Here is a 13625-nt window from a genome sequence, read left to right as displayed (position 1 = left end):
GTGAAGAGAGTTAAGAACAGGAGTGATGTGCACCCGTCTGTTAGTGTTGGTTAAAAGACGGGCAGCAGCGTTTTGCACAAGTTGAAGGCGACCGAGAGAAGACTGGGAGACACCGACATAAAGCGCATTGCAGTAGTCTAACCTTGAGCTTATTAGTGCATGGATGGCTTTCTCAAGGTCGTGACGGCTTAAAAACATTTTAACTTTGGCCAGGAGACGCAACTGGAAAAAGCTAGTCCTGACAACATTGTTAATTTGTTTGTCAAACCTCAGATGACTGTCAAAGGTCACTCCCAGATTTCTGACCGTTGGACTGAGCTTTGAAGACAGGGTGCCAAAGCCAGCCGTCACAGTATCCCCAAACACAATACATTCAGTTTTATCATCATTTAGATGAAGAAAATTTTGTGCCAACCACTGCTTAATGTCAGCAATACAATCAAACAGAGAACATTGAGCACTGTTACTATTAGGCTTCACTGGCAGGTAGATTTGTAAATCGTCTGCATAAAAGTGAAACGAAAGGTTGTGCCTGGCTATAATTGACCCAAGTGGTAGCATGTACAATGAGAAGAGTAAAGGGCCAATAATAGATCCTTGTGGGACTCCAGAACAGAGGGGAGCGCTGGAAGAGGAAAGGTCACCAACCATAACAGAGAAGGTTCTACTGGACAAGTAAGACGAAAACCACTTCAATGCAGTGCCGTGGATGCCAACATAGTTACTAAGACGTGACAGGAGGACTGCATGGTCCACCGTGTCAAATGCTGCTGTGAGATCAAGCAGCACCAAGACAGCAGGGCACTTGGCATCCACAGACAGAGCAATGTCGTTGTGCACCTTTAACAGTGCAGACTCGGTGCTGTGCCGAGCCCTAAACCCAGATTGAAACTTCTCGAGAACAGAATTATCCTCAAGAAAGGACTTTAATTGTATAAAAAACAACTTTTTCTAAAACCTTAGAAAGAAAGGGCAGATTGGAAACAGGTCTAAAGTTTGATAAAACTGAGGGGTCAAGATTAGGCTTTTTAAGAAGGGGCCTGACCACAGCATGTTTAAAGGCAGCTGGGACAGTTCCTAAACCAAGGCAGGAATTAATTAAAACCATGAGACTGGGCCCCACAGTATTAAAAACCATTTTCAACAATTTGGCCGGGACAATATCCACTGGGCAATTTGTAGGTTTCAGAGATTTCACAACGTCACAGAGAGAAGAAAAGGAAACCAGCTCAAACTGATCAAACACGGCAGAATGAGCTGGGGCAACAGGTAGATCCTTATTTGTACTCATAGTAACACTCTCATTAGTGACTTTTCTGACAGACTCCACTTTGTCAACAAAATAATGAAGAAAATTCTCACAAGTGGCTATTGATACATCAGTCACAGCAGAAGTGCATGGGTTGACAACAGCATTAATTGTATCAAATAACACCTTAGGACGATGACTGCTGCTAGAAATAATATTAGAGAGGTACTGAGATTTTGCTTCACGCACAGCTTTCTGATAATCAGTGAGACAGTCCCTTAACATTTCCAGAGACACATGCAGATGCAGATGCACATATATATACACATATGAATATATATATATATATATACACACATATGAATATATATATATATATATATATATATATATACACACATATGAATATATATATATATATATATTATATATATATATATACACACATATGAATATATATATATATACACATATGAATATATATATATATACACATATGAATATATATATATATATATATATATATATATACATATGAATATATATATATATATATATATATATATATGGTTGTGGTAGTACGAGTGGACATGAAAATCTCCTGCAGTCACCTGAATCCAGTGTATGACCACATCAGTGCCGCCCTGGAAGCTGCACGGTAAGATGCAGCTCTCCATGACAACACAGGACACCTCAGAGTCTGCAACATCAGGTACAAACATCCAGCAAGGTTCACTTAAGCAGAAATATAATCCAGGTCAGCTTCTTTTAGGACAGTTTGTTGATGTACCTTGAAATAAAGATAATGCACATTAAAGTTCAATTCAGGAAAAGCAGCAGTTGAATCCAGGTGAGCTGTCTTTAAAGGCCTGGGGCCACATTCACAAAGTTATCTTACTACAAGGAATCCTCTTGAAGGCCACTATATCTTCCTTTGTCAGTTCCCAATGAAAACATTCACTTCATTTCTATTCAAGAGGGTGAACTAAATACAAGAAACCTCTCTCTGAATAACACACCACAGTTAAACAGCACTAAACACTCCAGCCTGTAAAATAAGCATCAACATGAAGCAACAAAATAGAGAAGGAACATGGTGGTGGTCCAGACAAGTCAACAAAATGCAAAAGACGCAACACATAATTTTTTTGTTTTTGTGGCTTTTCTTTCTTCATTGGACGGTTGCATGAGGAAGAAGCTCTGCAGGGGAAGTCTCAGCTAATTACACAAACAAAATACTTTAATTTCTAATGAAACCAGGGCAACTGTTTGCCACTGGAACTAGTGACATGAACAGGACTAGGTCATAACGTACAGTTAATGGCTGGACCGCCTATGGCCAAATCCTTTTATAACCACGATGTCCTTTATTATCAACAAGTGGAGTGTTGAGCATGTGGTCTGATGTTCAACTATTCTGTTGCAGCATTATGGTCGTAAACGCTTCACTTGCCTTCGCTTCCAAGAGTCCGCAACATCAGGACGGACAGAACCACTGAACACAGGACCCAGCCGACCCGGTCATCCTCTGTACATCCCCTGTCCTGCATAACTGTCCAAGGAGGAAATGAGGTGACATACCTTTGAGAGCAATAAATTCAACAAGTAAAATAAGAATAATTAAAAAAAAAAAAAAGAGGCGACTAAGGCGCACAGTAGAACTTTCACAAAGGGGGTTCTTTTAATGATGACTTGGTTTTTCTAAAAGAAAAATAATACACATAATATATTAATGTATAATTTCCTTGGCAGCACAACGTTGGAGTTGACTCAGTGGTTTATTCTAACATGCAGAGTGCAGGCGCTCGTGTTTCCTCCCACACTCAAACCTGAAGTTATTTAGCGGCTCTAAACTGCCTGAAAACATGTCTGAGTGTAAATGGTTGTAGTAACATCATAAAGCTACTAACAGTAGAATCTTAAAGCAGCAAATAAATCAAACTCGTGTGTCGTTTTCAGGGCACACTATGGAACCACGTATTCAGATTGTTAGGCACGTGGCTCCTCTGAGAGTTGCTAAACCCACTGTGAAGACAGTTGGGAGGAATTCCCCAGGAAATCAGATTCTGTTATCTGATTAAGTTTTGGCTTTGGTCAAAAAATAAATCATTCATTTGAAGACATTACCTGCCTGAATTGGCTTCTCAACCGCTCCACCGCTCCACTGACAGATAATACTCGCACAGTTGCCACAAGGTGGCTCTCTTCCTGTTTCTGCGAGTGCTGACGGTGCAGCTGTAGCCCACATCTGTATCAGTATCTGAAGGTGTCACATAACTCCTGATGTTGTAGAGCAGCTGTTCAGTCTTCTGTTTGGTGGTTTTGTGCTGGAGATTCAAGTTGGATGGAGGGCTGGTGGACCAGGTGAGCTCAGGCTCAGGGTAGATCCCCTCTGAGCTGCAGGTGATCCTGTTGTCTACCTGCTGGAGGTCGACTTGATCAACTGGAGCTGCAAAGAAAAAGAGGATGTTGATGCTGTTCATTTTTAATTCACCAATTTGACAACAAAGTTAATGGATCTGTGTGTTTCTCATACCGTCCAGTTTCAGGTTGATAAATGAATCCTTGTTTCCTCTGATGACGCTGGTGTGACACTTGTATCTGCCCTGGTCCTGAACCTCCACCCCTGTCAGCTGGAGTGAGGCGTTTCCTCTGGAGATCTGGTCCTTGAACAGTGATGTTCTGTCTCTGAAGCGCTGGACCTGGTATGCGAGCTGGTCTTGGTTGTGGTAGAACGAGTGGACATGAAGGTCTCCTACAGTCACCTGAGTCCAGTGTATGACCACATCAGTGCCGCCCTGGAAGCTGCACGGTAAGATGCAGCTCTCCATGACAACACAGGACACCTCAGAGTCTGCAACATCAGGTACAAACATCCAGCAAGGTTGACTTAAGCAGAAATATAATCCAGGTCAGCTTCTTTTAGGACAGTTTGTTGATGTACCTCGAAATAAAGATCTCAAATATATTCACAAACATGCATGAAAAAACAAAATTTTCTCCTCTGCTCCTTTATTAGTCATAAATAATAATGAAATGTTGCTGCCAGTATATATTGTAGAATATAGGTGTGGTGTGCTGTAAACCTGCAGTAACAGAGGACAGACTTGATCTGACTGCATAAATCATCATGAAAATCCTTGTGCCAGGAAATGCAGCACCACAGTGAAGTTTCAGATACAGACTGTAGGTAATTATGATCGCGAGGTCATAAACATGCTTCTATTTATAACCACAGACCGGTTCATAACATAAAACATTATCAATATATGATGAATTATATATTACCCAGCAGTAAGAAGCCGCAGCCTTGTCAAGCTTCAACATTAAACTGATTAATACACCGATAATTTACATACACTTTATATTACAAATACATAACGAGAACTTACTTTGAGTTCTGAATGTTTGGTTCCTCATCTTTCACGCTGCAAAGAGGAGATACTCAGGAAGTGATAACAGTGGGGACTTTCTGCATTTCATCTACTTCCCCGCGATGAAATAATATCAACAATGAATTATCCTTCCGAATCTGGAGAAAAATAAACTGTCTTTACTGAAAAAACATCAATTCAATTAAAAAACGCTCTCGTTTCCGGTCCAGCGACATAAAGTGAGATGTCATGTACCACCCCCCCTCCCCCAGAGCCTCAGTTTCACACGCCTACCAGCTGCTCAATAGTTTTATTTCAGCATGATCTGCCACGCCCCCCTCACACAGGCGAGAGTCATTTGTATTCAGTTTTCAGGTACGGGGTTTCTTCCTCCAGAGTGCAGGGAGAAAGAGACCCTCCCCCACATTTCCTCCTGTACAGTATTTAACCTTTAGATTAAAGGTTTTAAACGTCACCGAATTGAAAACCTCTTCCGCAGACAAAATGAACATCAGTTGATATAGTTGATATATTTAAAATTATATATATATATATATATATATATATATTTTTTATATATATATACTTTAATTTCCTTGAAAATCTATCAGGTCAATATTTCTGTTAATTAAAAAAAAAAAGTAAAATATCTGCTTAAAATCCGGAAAAAAGTAAAAAGCAAAGGCTCTTTATTGTAATGTGTACACACATGTGCGTATGAATGAGAATAAAGAGATAGAAAACAAGTGCACATATTATTTTGACCATCTGACAAAAGATTTCCCCAACAGAGGTAAAACCAAACCTGGTTCCAGGACCTGTGCTTCTGTTTCTGCCTCTGTTTTGTGCACAACTACATTCATTTGTCAGCTTTAGTTACTTTGCCGTTACAGACTACTATTGTGAAACATCATCAACAAATAATCATATATTAAACTACCCAGTGGTCTATATAAAGTTGTTACAACTAGCCCCACCCTTATCAGCTTCAACAGAGTAGGAACTTCACACATCACCTACTGCTCAGGTGACTGCAGGTAAAACCTCACATGTCCCGACCTGTTGGTCTCACAGTTTCACAGTATAAAGTTGTTCAAGCTGCTGAATGAGAACAATGGTTTTGGATTGAACCTTGTCAGACATTGGTTTTTGAACCCATAAAACACAAGGAAGGAAGAACAGAGCAGGTTTGCAAGCGTGAAAACAATAATCTATCAAATGTTTCATCAAAAACTGAAGACTAAAATATTAAACCTGATAAAAAGGAATAAAATTGATTATTCAGGCAACAAAATCAATCAATCAGACTTTATTTGTATAGGACAAATAAATGAATAAAAACAATAAATATATAAGACAATAATAACAACAGGAACTGATGAATTGCTATCATGAATCTTATAAATTTGCACTGAGGAAACAATAAACTCACATTTACTGACTGACTGAATGACTGATGAGGTTACATCGCCCTCTGCTGGCCAGACACTGAAAACACACATCACCTGTTGTCAGTGCTTCAGGTGAAATGACATTTACAGACGAAGTAAAGACAAAATAAAAGCACGAGAGAGGAAATACCATGGTAATGAAAGTAAGTGTTTGTGTTGTGGCTGTAGCTCAGATTCTGTTCAAGTTACAACACACACACGTTTGAGTTTTTTTATGGATTTGTCTGCAATCCACCAAGCACCTCTGTACAACATCTGGAGCCGCAGCAGATGTTGCCAGGTACACTCACCAGCTAGTTGCCATATTATTTGATGATGTAGTCTCAGTCACTAGTGAACAGACCTGGCAACCCCACAATGAAACTTAGACCCTTGAGATGCAGATTGATTGTGAAACATGTGACTGCTGCCAAAACTACCTAACCTATACTATACTGTACTATACTATTATATACTGTACTGTACTATACTGTACTGTACTATACTGTACTATACTATTATATACTGTACTGTACTATACTATACTGTACTATACTATACTGTACTATACTATACTGTACTATACTGTACTGTACTATACTATACTATACTATACTGTACTATACTGTACTGTACTATACTATACTATACTGTACTATACTGTACTGTATTGTACTATACTATACTATACTGTACTATACTGTACTGTACTATACTGTACTATACTGTACTGTACTGTACTGTACTATACTGTACTGTACTATACTGTACTATACTGTACTATACTATACTGTACTATACTGTACTATACTATACTGTACTATACTATACTGTACTATACTATTATATACTGTACTATACTGTACTATACTGTACTGTACTATACTATAGTGTACTATACTAAACTATAGTGTACTATACTATACTATACTGTACTATACTATACTGTACTATACTATTATATACTGTACTATACTGTACTGTACTATACTGTACTGTACTGTACTATACTATACTATACTATACTATACTATACTATACTATAGTGTACTATACTAAACTATAGTGTACTATACTATACTATAGGATAGTTGCTTATTGACATTAAGAACAATTTCACTACATTTAAATATGAATATTGCTAAATTCTGATTGGTCCATAGATTTCAGTGACATCATCTATTCTCCAACTGAACCCCGCCCACTTTAAACTAAGGATAGGACAATAACACAAAACCAGAAATCTGTCAAGTAAAATCAGATTCAAACAGTAACAGAAAATGATGATTGTTATTATTATGTGATCATGTTGAACCCCATCACCTGCAGAGGAGGAAAATATGTTTTCAAGGCCTGTAAAGTAGCAGTTTTAGCTTTTTGTAGCTGTGAAAATTTACAGTATGAACCCAAAGTGGGTGTTTTTATGCCTTCATCTCTATTTGTTAGCACCTTAGTAGAACAACAGATGATAAATAAGCAGCTGGAATCCAAACTGGCTGACGAATTTGACGTCTACGTATTTGACTTCTGCTTGTTACAGACAAATGAACTAATTTCAGTCTCAGAGTTTTTATTATTCCGTCTTCTTCAGTGTTTAGTCTGAGGGAAGCATCAGAGCGGGAAAAACACGTTGCTCTTCATAAGCTGGAGTCTGTCTCCTTCAAACATCCCTGCAAAGCACGTTGTAAAGTAGAAACAGTGCAGAGCGAAGTGTCCTTCATGAATCAGCCTGAGGTTTTGTGGATATTAAAGTTACTGCTCTGTTGATGTCACAGTTTTTTTCAGCTTAATAATCGTCCATTTTGGTTTTGCTATTTTTTTTTCTAAAGTTTTTCAAATTTCTGTGAAGATGAAACCACGAAGGTAAAAGGAAAGAGCAACGTTGGCTGAGATACTGAAGATACAAAGTTTGTGTTTGCTCCTCATCACATGAATGCATCATTGAGGTGCATTCATAGGTTGAAGTTCTTCTCTGCAAACAAAATGAAATAATATTCAGCATATAAAGTTAAATTTCAACAATCCCTCATTTATTCTTCTTCAGTGTCAAGATCAACTTCTGCAGAGCAAAATAAACCATCACAGCGATCATGACTCCTTCATTTGATTTGATGTTTTATCCTTTAATTGACTTATTGATGAAATTAAAACATCCTCTAAGAAAACGACTGGGGAGTTGTAAATTAGATGCAACAATAGAAAGTTGGTTATAACTTTAGTTCATACAACAGTGCATTTGTTATATAAAAGATTTACTTACTCTCCCACTGCGTTGTTTCCTTTTTGACCTGAGATGTTTTGAGTCCAAAGAACAACATCATCAATACAAACAACAAACAAGAAATGAATTAAGAAGTGTAAACAGGATATTATTTTACCTTGTCTTCTTCTACAGTGCAGTACCAGACCAACTGCTACGATTACTATGACCAAAATGCCTCCAATCACCCCGAGTATGATACCTGGAACATTGATTGAATTCCCTGAAATAGAAAAAGAGTCAGTTACTTGAACTGTCCCTCGATGCCTCATGATGCTGTTTTGTGTTTAGATTGTTGCAGGTCACACAGATAATAACAGTTCCTCACCTAAAGCCTCTCCTTGACTCTCCTCCATCCTGAGAAAGGTGTTGGTCGTCAGTGTCTCCTCAGCATAACTCAGTTCACAGGTGTATGTTCCCTCATGATGTGGAGATAAGTCCTGCAGCATGAGGCTGCCTGACTCTGACTCACCCTTCACCTGCTGCCTCCACCCCTCTGAGACTGAGGAGGAGACGTCAGCTCTGGTCTGGTTCAGGATGATCTGACTGTGGTTGAATCTCCAAATGAGGCCTGAGAAGTCAGTGTTTGAGGCAGTGCAGGGGATCGTTGCTTCAGTGTGTGAACTGTTGATAGTAGCTGTAATAACAGAACAAAAACACAAGAGAAGTCAGTGTTTGAGGCAGTGCAGGGGATTTTTATTTCTGCCTGGGATTCACTGATATTAGCTGAAATGATAAAACACAGAAACACAAAAAAGTAAATAACATTTTTTTCCAGATTCAGATAGGAATCACACCTGAGTCACACAACGCTCCATGTCACAAAAGCAAAAGTCAAACTAAATTCAGTGACGTCCTCAGTCAGTATCTCTGAATCAGTAGAACATCTTTGAATGTGGTCGAACAGGAAATCAGGAATCAAGAACATCAGGTTTTATTTTTTCATCTGAAGTTGAAGATTAAAGGAGCATTAAGGAAAGTACATTACATTTCTACTTCAGTACAGTACTTGAGTAAAAGTACTCACTTGTTTTGAACAAAGTAGCTCTCCTCCAGTTACTGCGAGTGCTGACGGTGCAGCTGTAGCCCACATCTGTATCAGTATCTGAAGGTATCAGAGAACTCCTGATGTTGTAGAGCAGCTGTTCAGTCTTCTGTTTGGTGGTTTTGTGCTGGAGATTCAAGCTGGATGGAGGGCTGGTGGACCAGGTGAGCTCAGGCTCAGGGTAGATCCCCTCTGAGCTGCAGGTGATCCTGTTTTCTACCTGCTGCAGGTCGACTTTACGCACTGGAGCTGCAAAAAAAAACAAAACGGATTTGCTTTAAGTTCCTTTTGAAGTGTCGGGGTGGAAGTGGAAGGTTCTGTAACTGTGGCTCCGTCTTCACTAACAACACAGTGTATATTAAACTGGAACATGTACGTTAGTCAGAGCAGCATTGGTACACAGTCTTGGTTTATGTTTGACTGTGATGGAACAATGACGGCTGACTTAGTTTTAGATTGGTGTTTCTAATAAACTCGCCACTAAGCAACCTTCTTGTTATTTGCTTGTGTTTGGTGTATTTACTGTGTGTTTTCTTGTACCATCCACTTTTAGGTTGATAAATGACTCCTCCTTGACTGTACTGATGGGGTCGGTACAGTAGCATGTGTATCTGCCCTGGTCCTGAACCTTGACCCCTGTCAGCTGGAGTGAGGCGTTTCCCCTGGAGATCTGGTCCTTGAACAGTGATGTTCTGTTTCTGAAGCGCTGGTCCTGGTGTCCGAGCTGGTCTTGGTTGTGGTAGAACGAGTGGACATGAAGGTTTCCTGCTGACACCTGAATCCAGTGTATGACCACATCAGTGCCGCCCTGGAAGCTGCACGGTAAGACGCAGCTCTCCATGACAACACAGGACACCTTAGAGTCTGCAACATCAGGTACAGAAACATCTATCAAAGTTCAGGGGAAATGGCAGCTGAATCCAAGTGATCTACATTTTTTAGCAAAGGTTTTTGACCTTTGACCCTTCATTTACAAGCAATGCAAAGTTCACAGTGGCTTTTTCTAGTTGTACCCTGTAACAGTTTTTAGACTCCTGAAAAAGTAAAACCGTCCAGTATTTCACAAGAGAAGAAGGTGTGACTAAAGTTCTAGTAAACCCCAAAAACTTCACTGAGCAGAGACATGTTGTTTTGTCTCTTTATTTTTCTCCAAACTTTGGGTCACAGGATTTGCAGAGAAACAGATTTAGGAACAGCAGGACTGTGTGTAATGAAAATGAGTTTAAATGCATTGAAAGGCCTGTCAGTCAGTTTCAGGAGTGACTGTAGCGTCCAGCTTTTAATTATCAATTTTGATGTGTGGAACCACTTTTGTTTTTTATAAATGCTGCTTATTGCTGCTGGAAAAGACCCGGTTTGGCTGCATTTTGTTTTGGTCTAATCACCAGGTATTTAAAACCCCAACCAGGTGTCAGTTGAAGGTTGTAGAACAAGTTCTCACCCATGATCTTTATTTATTTCCTGATGGAAAACGAAAGTATGAAGCTCAGGTTTCACTGTGTGTGGAAATGCAAATGTGTCCAAAGAGGTTCTGATGATGTAAAACTGTTTTAAACAGATTATTATCCGTGGAAGAATCAGTCAGTTTTGACTTCACCATTTGACAATTGACTCGAGTTATAACAAAACCTTTGGTTTTTGTAGCTTTGTGTAGATATTAGACACAATGTTCTGTTAAGCCTGTAAATACAGTAAATACAGTCTGAATACCTGAAAACAGGTAGTGGGTCTACACGTCTATACAACCTTGTTTTCTCAGCTGAACATTGTTCAAACCAACAGAACTTTATTTTAAACTCGAGAGATCCTAAAGTTCTCATCGATACAAAATCTGTATTTTGGGGAGTGTCTGAAATTACTCACTAGAGATAATTAGAAGGACCAGGTCATTCCACATTACTGTAATTCTTTGTATTCATATTCTTATAGTCTCAGTGTGATGTAAGAAGATTTTTGAGAAGTCTGTCAATGACATTTCTGCCTCCAACTCTAATCAATGAAACTTTATTTTTGTCAAATCAGCAAAATAAAGTTACTTTTGATAAATGTCAGACATTTCTGTCACTTAATCTCCTAGTTTCAAGGGATAATGTCTAAATTTATAATTCATTTATAATTAAAACACTCACACATGACACTAAAACTGCTGGACATCACTTGCTTTTCTTATTTGTTTGTGTAATCTTTGATTAACAGAAGTTTTACATCTGATTTGTCTTAACTGAATATGTTTCCTCGTGTTTTCTCTTTCTAGGTTCAAAATAAAAACAACAGACACTATAATAAACTGTACCAAGCTTAAACATGTCTGTGATTTATATTTACAGTGGAATAAGATCAGATCACTCACCTCCTCCTCTGGTTAAAGTCCATTGGAAACTCAGGATCACCGCAAACACAAGACACTTAATCCCAGTCATGTTTCTGTGTAGATCTGTTTGTGTGTCGCTGCAACAATGTTCAAGAGCAACAAACAATGAGTTGAAGCGTAAGTTGCACAAAACCAGTGCCGCCCAATAGGCAAATGCTCAGTGTGACACTGTGATTAAATCATGAAGCAGGAATTAGAAAAATGTTTTACGTACTTGGGCGTGTCCTCAACATTTATCCACCTTAAGATTAGAATAAGCATCATTAGCTGTTGAGCTATGACACACTTTATATACATATATAAAACTAGAAAAACGGATTCTAGATCAGGAGAAAAACTAGAATCATGTAGTTGACAAAAAAAGAGGAAAAAAACAAATCTCTTTCTTTCTTTCTATAAGATGTTTGGATTCAGATGCAGTAGAGGTTCACAGAGAGCAGAGAAGGACGTTATCTTCTGGCTCCATCTGTTGTCCAGTCTTAGAGGGTGTGAGGATTTATTTTTGATGAGACAATCTATCTTCATAGCTAAATATCAAATGGTGAAAAACAGGAGGTTTATCATCCTGCTACGCCTATTTTTTTTTTTTTTTTCATCCACAACCTCCAAGATTCACAGTAACATCTTGACGACTGATGTCAACAGTGGTGAGAGGGGAGATGGTGAAGGTAACGTTCATGGAGAAAAGGTCAAAGCATTGTGGGAAAATATTGGCATGATATTTTTGTTTAATGTGTTCAAGCACAGAAAAGCACCAACATCTTGTCATCGGTAACAAGAAGTGAACAGATGTTTTTCTCTTTAAAGAGTAAAGACGAATGACACAGTGTTTCCTGGTCTGACCTCCAGTCAGTATCTTCTTACACATCCTGGCTCCACATCGTTACAGACATACAACAAATCAGTGAACACAGAAGCTGCATAAGGGGTAAAGACTCAAACTGTCATGTTTCTTGTATCCTTCACTTTCAGGTTGACTAATGAAACCTTGATTGCTCCACCAGCATTGACGAAGCATCTGTATCTGCCCTGGTCTTGGATCTCCACCCCTGTCAGCTGGAGTGAGCCGTTTCCTCTGGAGAGCTGGTCCTTGAAAAGCGACGTCCTGCCTCTGTAGCGCTGGTTCTGGAAATAGAGTTGGTCTTGGTTGTGGTAGTAGGCGTGGATACGGACGTATTGTGGGGTCACATGAAACCAGTGTATGACCGCATCAGAGCCGCCCTGGTAGCTGCACGGTAAGATGCAGGTCTCCGTGGCAACACAGGTCACCTCAGTTTCTGCAATACATCAGGTACAAGCATCACAACCTTACTGAGAGGGTCTGTCCCTGTATTAATTGTACAGCATATGTTGCATTTAGGGGCCATTTCATCAATCAGAATTTTAAGGTTTGTGATAATAATTGTGTCCAAATCAGTATTAAAGAAGCTGCTATAAAGATGTCTGCCCTCACACTCAACCCTCAAACTACAAGATAAAAGATTCAAAAGTAAAATACTCTGATGAAGAAAACATTGAATGTACCAGATAAAGCTTTGAACATCATTTCTATCCTGACAGGAATAAGATCTGACAGGCAGCGAACGCCTCACTCACCTCCTCTGGAAACACTAAACATCCACAGGAAGGTCAGGGACCAAACGGTAAACTTGACCCCAGTCATCGTCTTGTTGAAGTTACTGTGGAGCAAAGAGAGAAAAAGAAATCTTTTTTGGAGCAGAATAAACAAAGGTTGTCTAGAAAATCCCTGAACAAGTGAGTTGTTGTCAGTGTTTAAATTCAGTCAGCAGTGCATGAAACTTGCTGTGCAGCCGGTGGACACTATTTAATCTATAACGACAGAGTAAATGAAGCAAAGTTCAGTGTCTGGTTCAGTTTGTTTCATGCCGTTACAGA

General features: G+C 39.2%; 1 protein-coding gene across 1 annotated transcript; it reads right to left on the bottom strand.

Annotated features, from left to right (window-relative positions):
* Positions 1–1823: 1823 nt before the first annotated feature.
* Positions 1824–4887, bottom strand: LOC130161193 (programmed cell death 1 ligand 1-like). Its single transcript, XM_056364262.1, has 5 exons — positions 4642–4887; positions 3786–4103; positions 3377–3698; positions 2703–2801; positions 1824–1949 (listed from the first exon to the last, which is right to left on the bottom strand). Exons 1-3 carry the CDS (start codon positions 4667–4669, stop codon positions 3394–3396), a joined length of 651 nt encoding a protein of 216 aa, XP_056220237.1. The 5' UTR covers positions 4670–4887; the 3' UTR covers positions 1824–1949; positions 2703–2801; positions 3377–3393.
* Between the last annotated feature and the right edge of the window lie 8738 nt (positions 4888–13625).

The sequence above is a fragment of the Seriola aureovittata genome, chromosome 20, assembly GCF_021018895.1.
Source record: "Seriola aureovittata isolate HTS-2021-v1 ecotype China chromosome 20, ASM2101889v1, whole genome shotgun sequence".
NCBI classification, from domain to species: Eukaryota; Metazoa; Chordata; class Actinopteri; order Carangiformes; family Carangidae; genus Seriola; species Seriola aureovittata.
The sequence above is the reverse complement of the archived record's forward strand: the minus strand, read 5'-3'. Positions and strand labels throughout refer to the sequence as shown.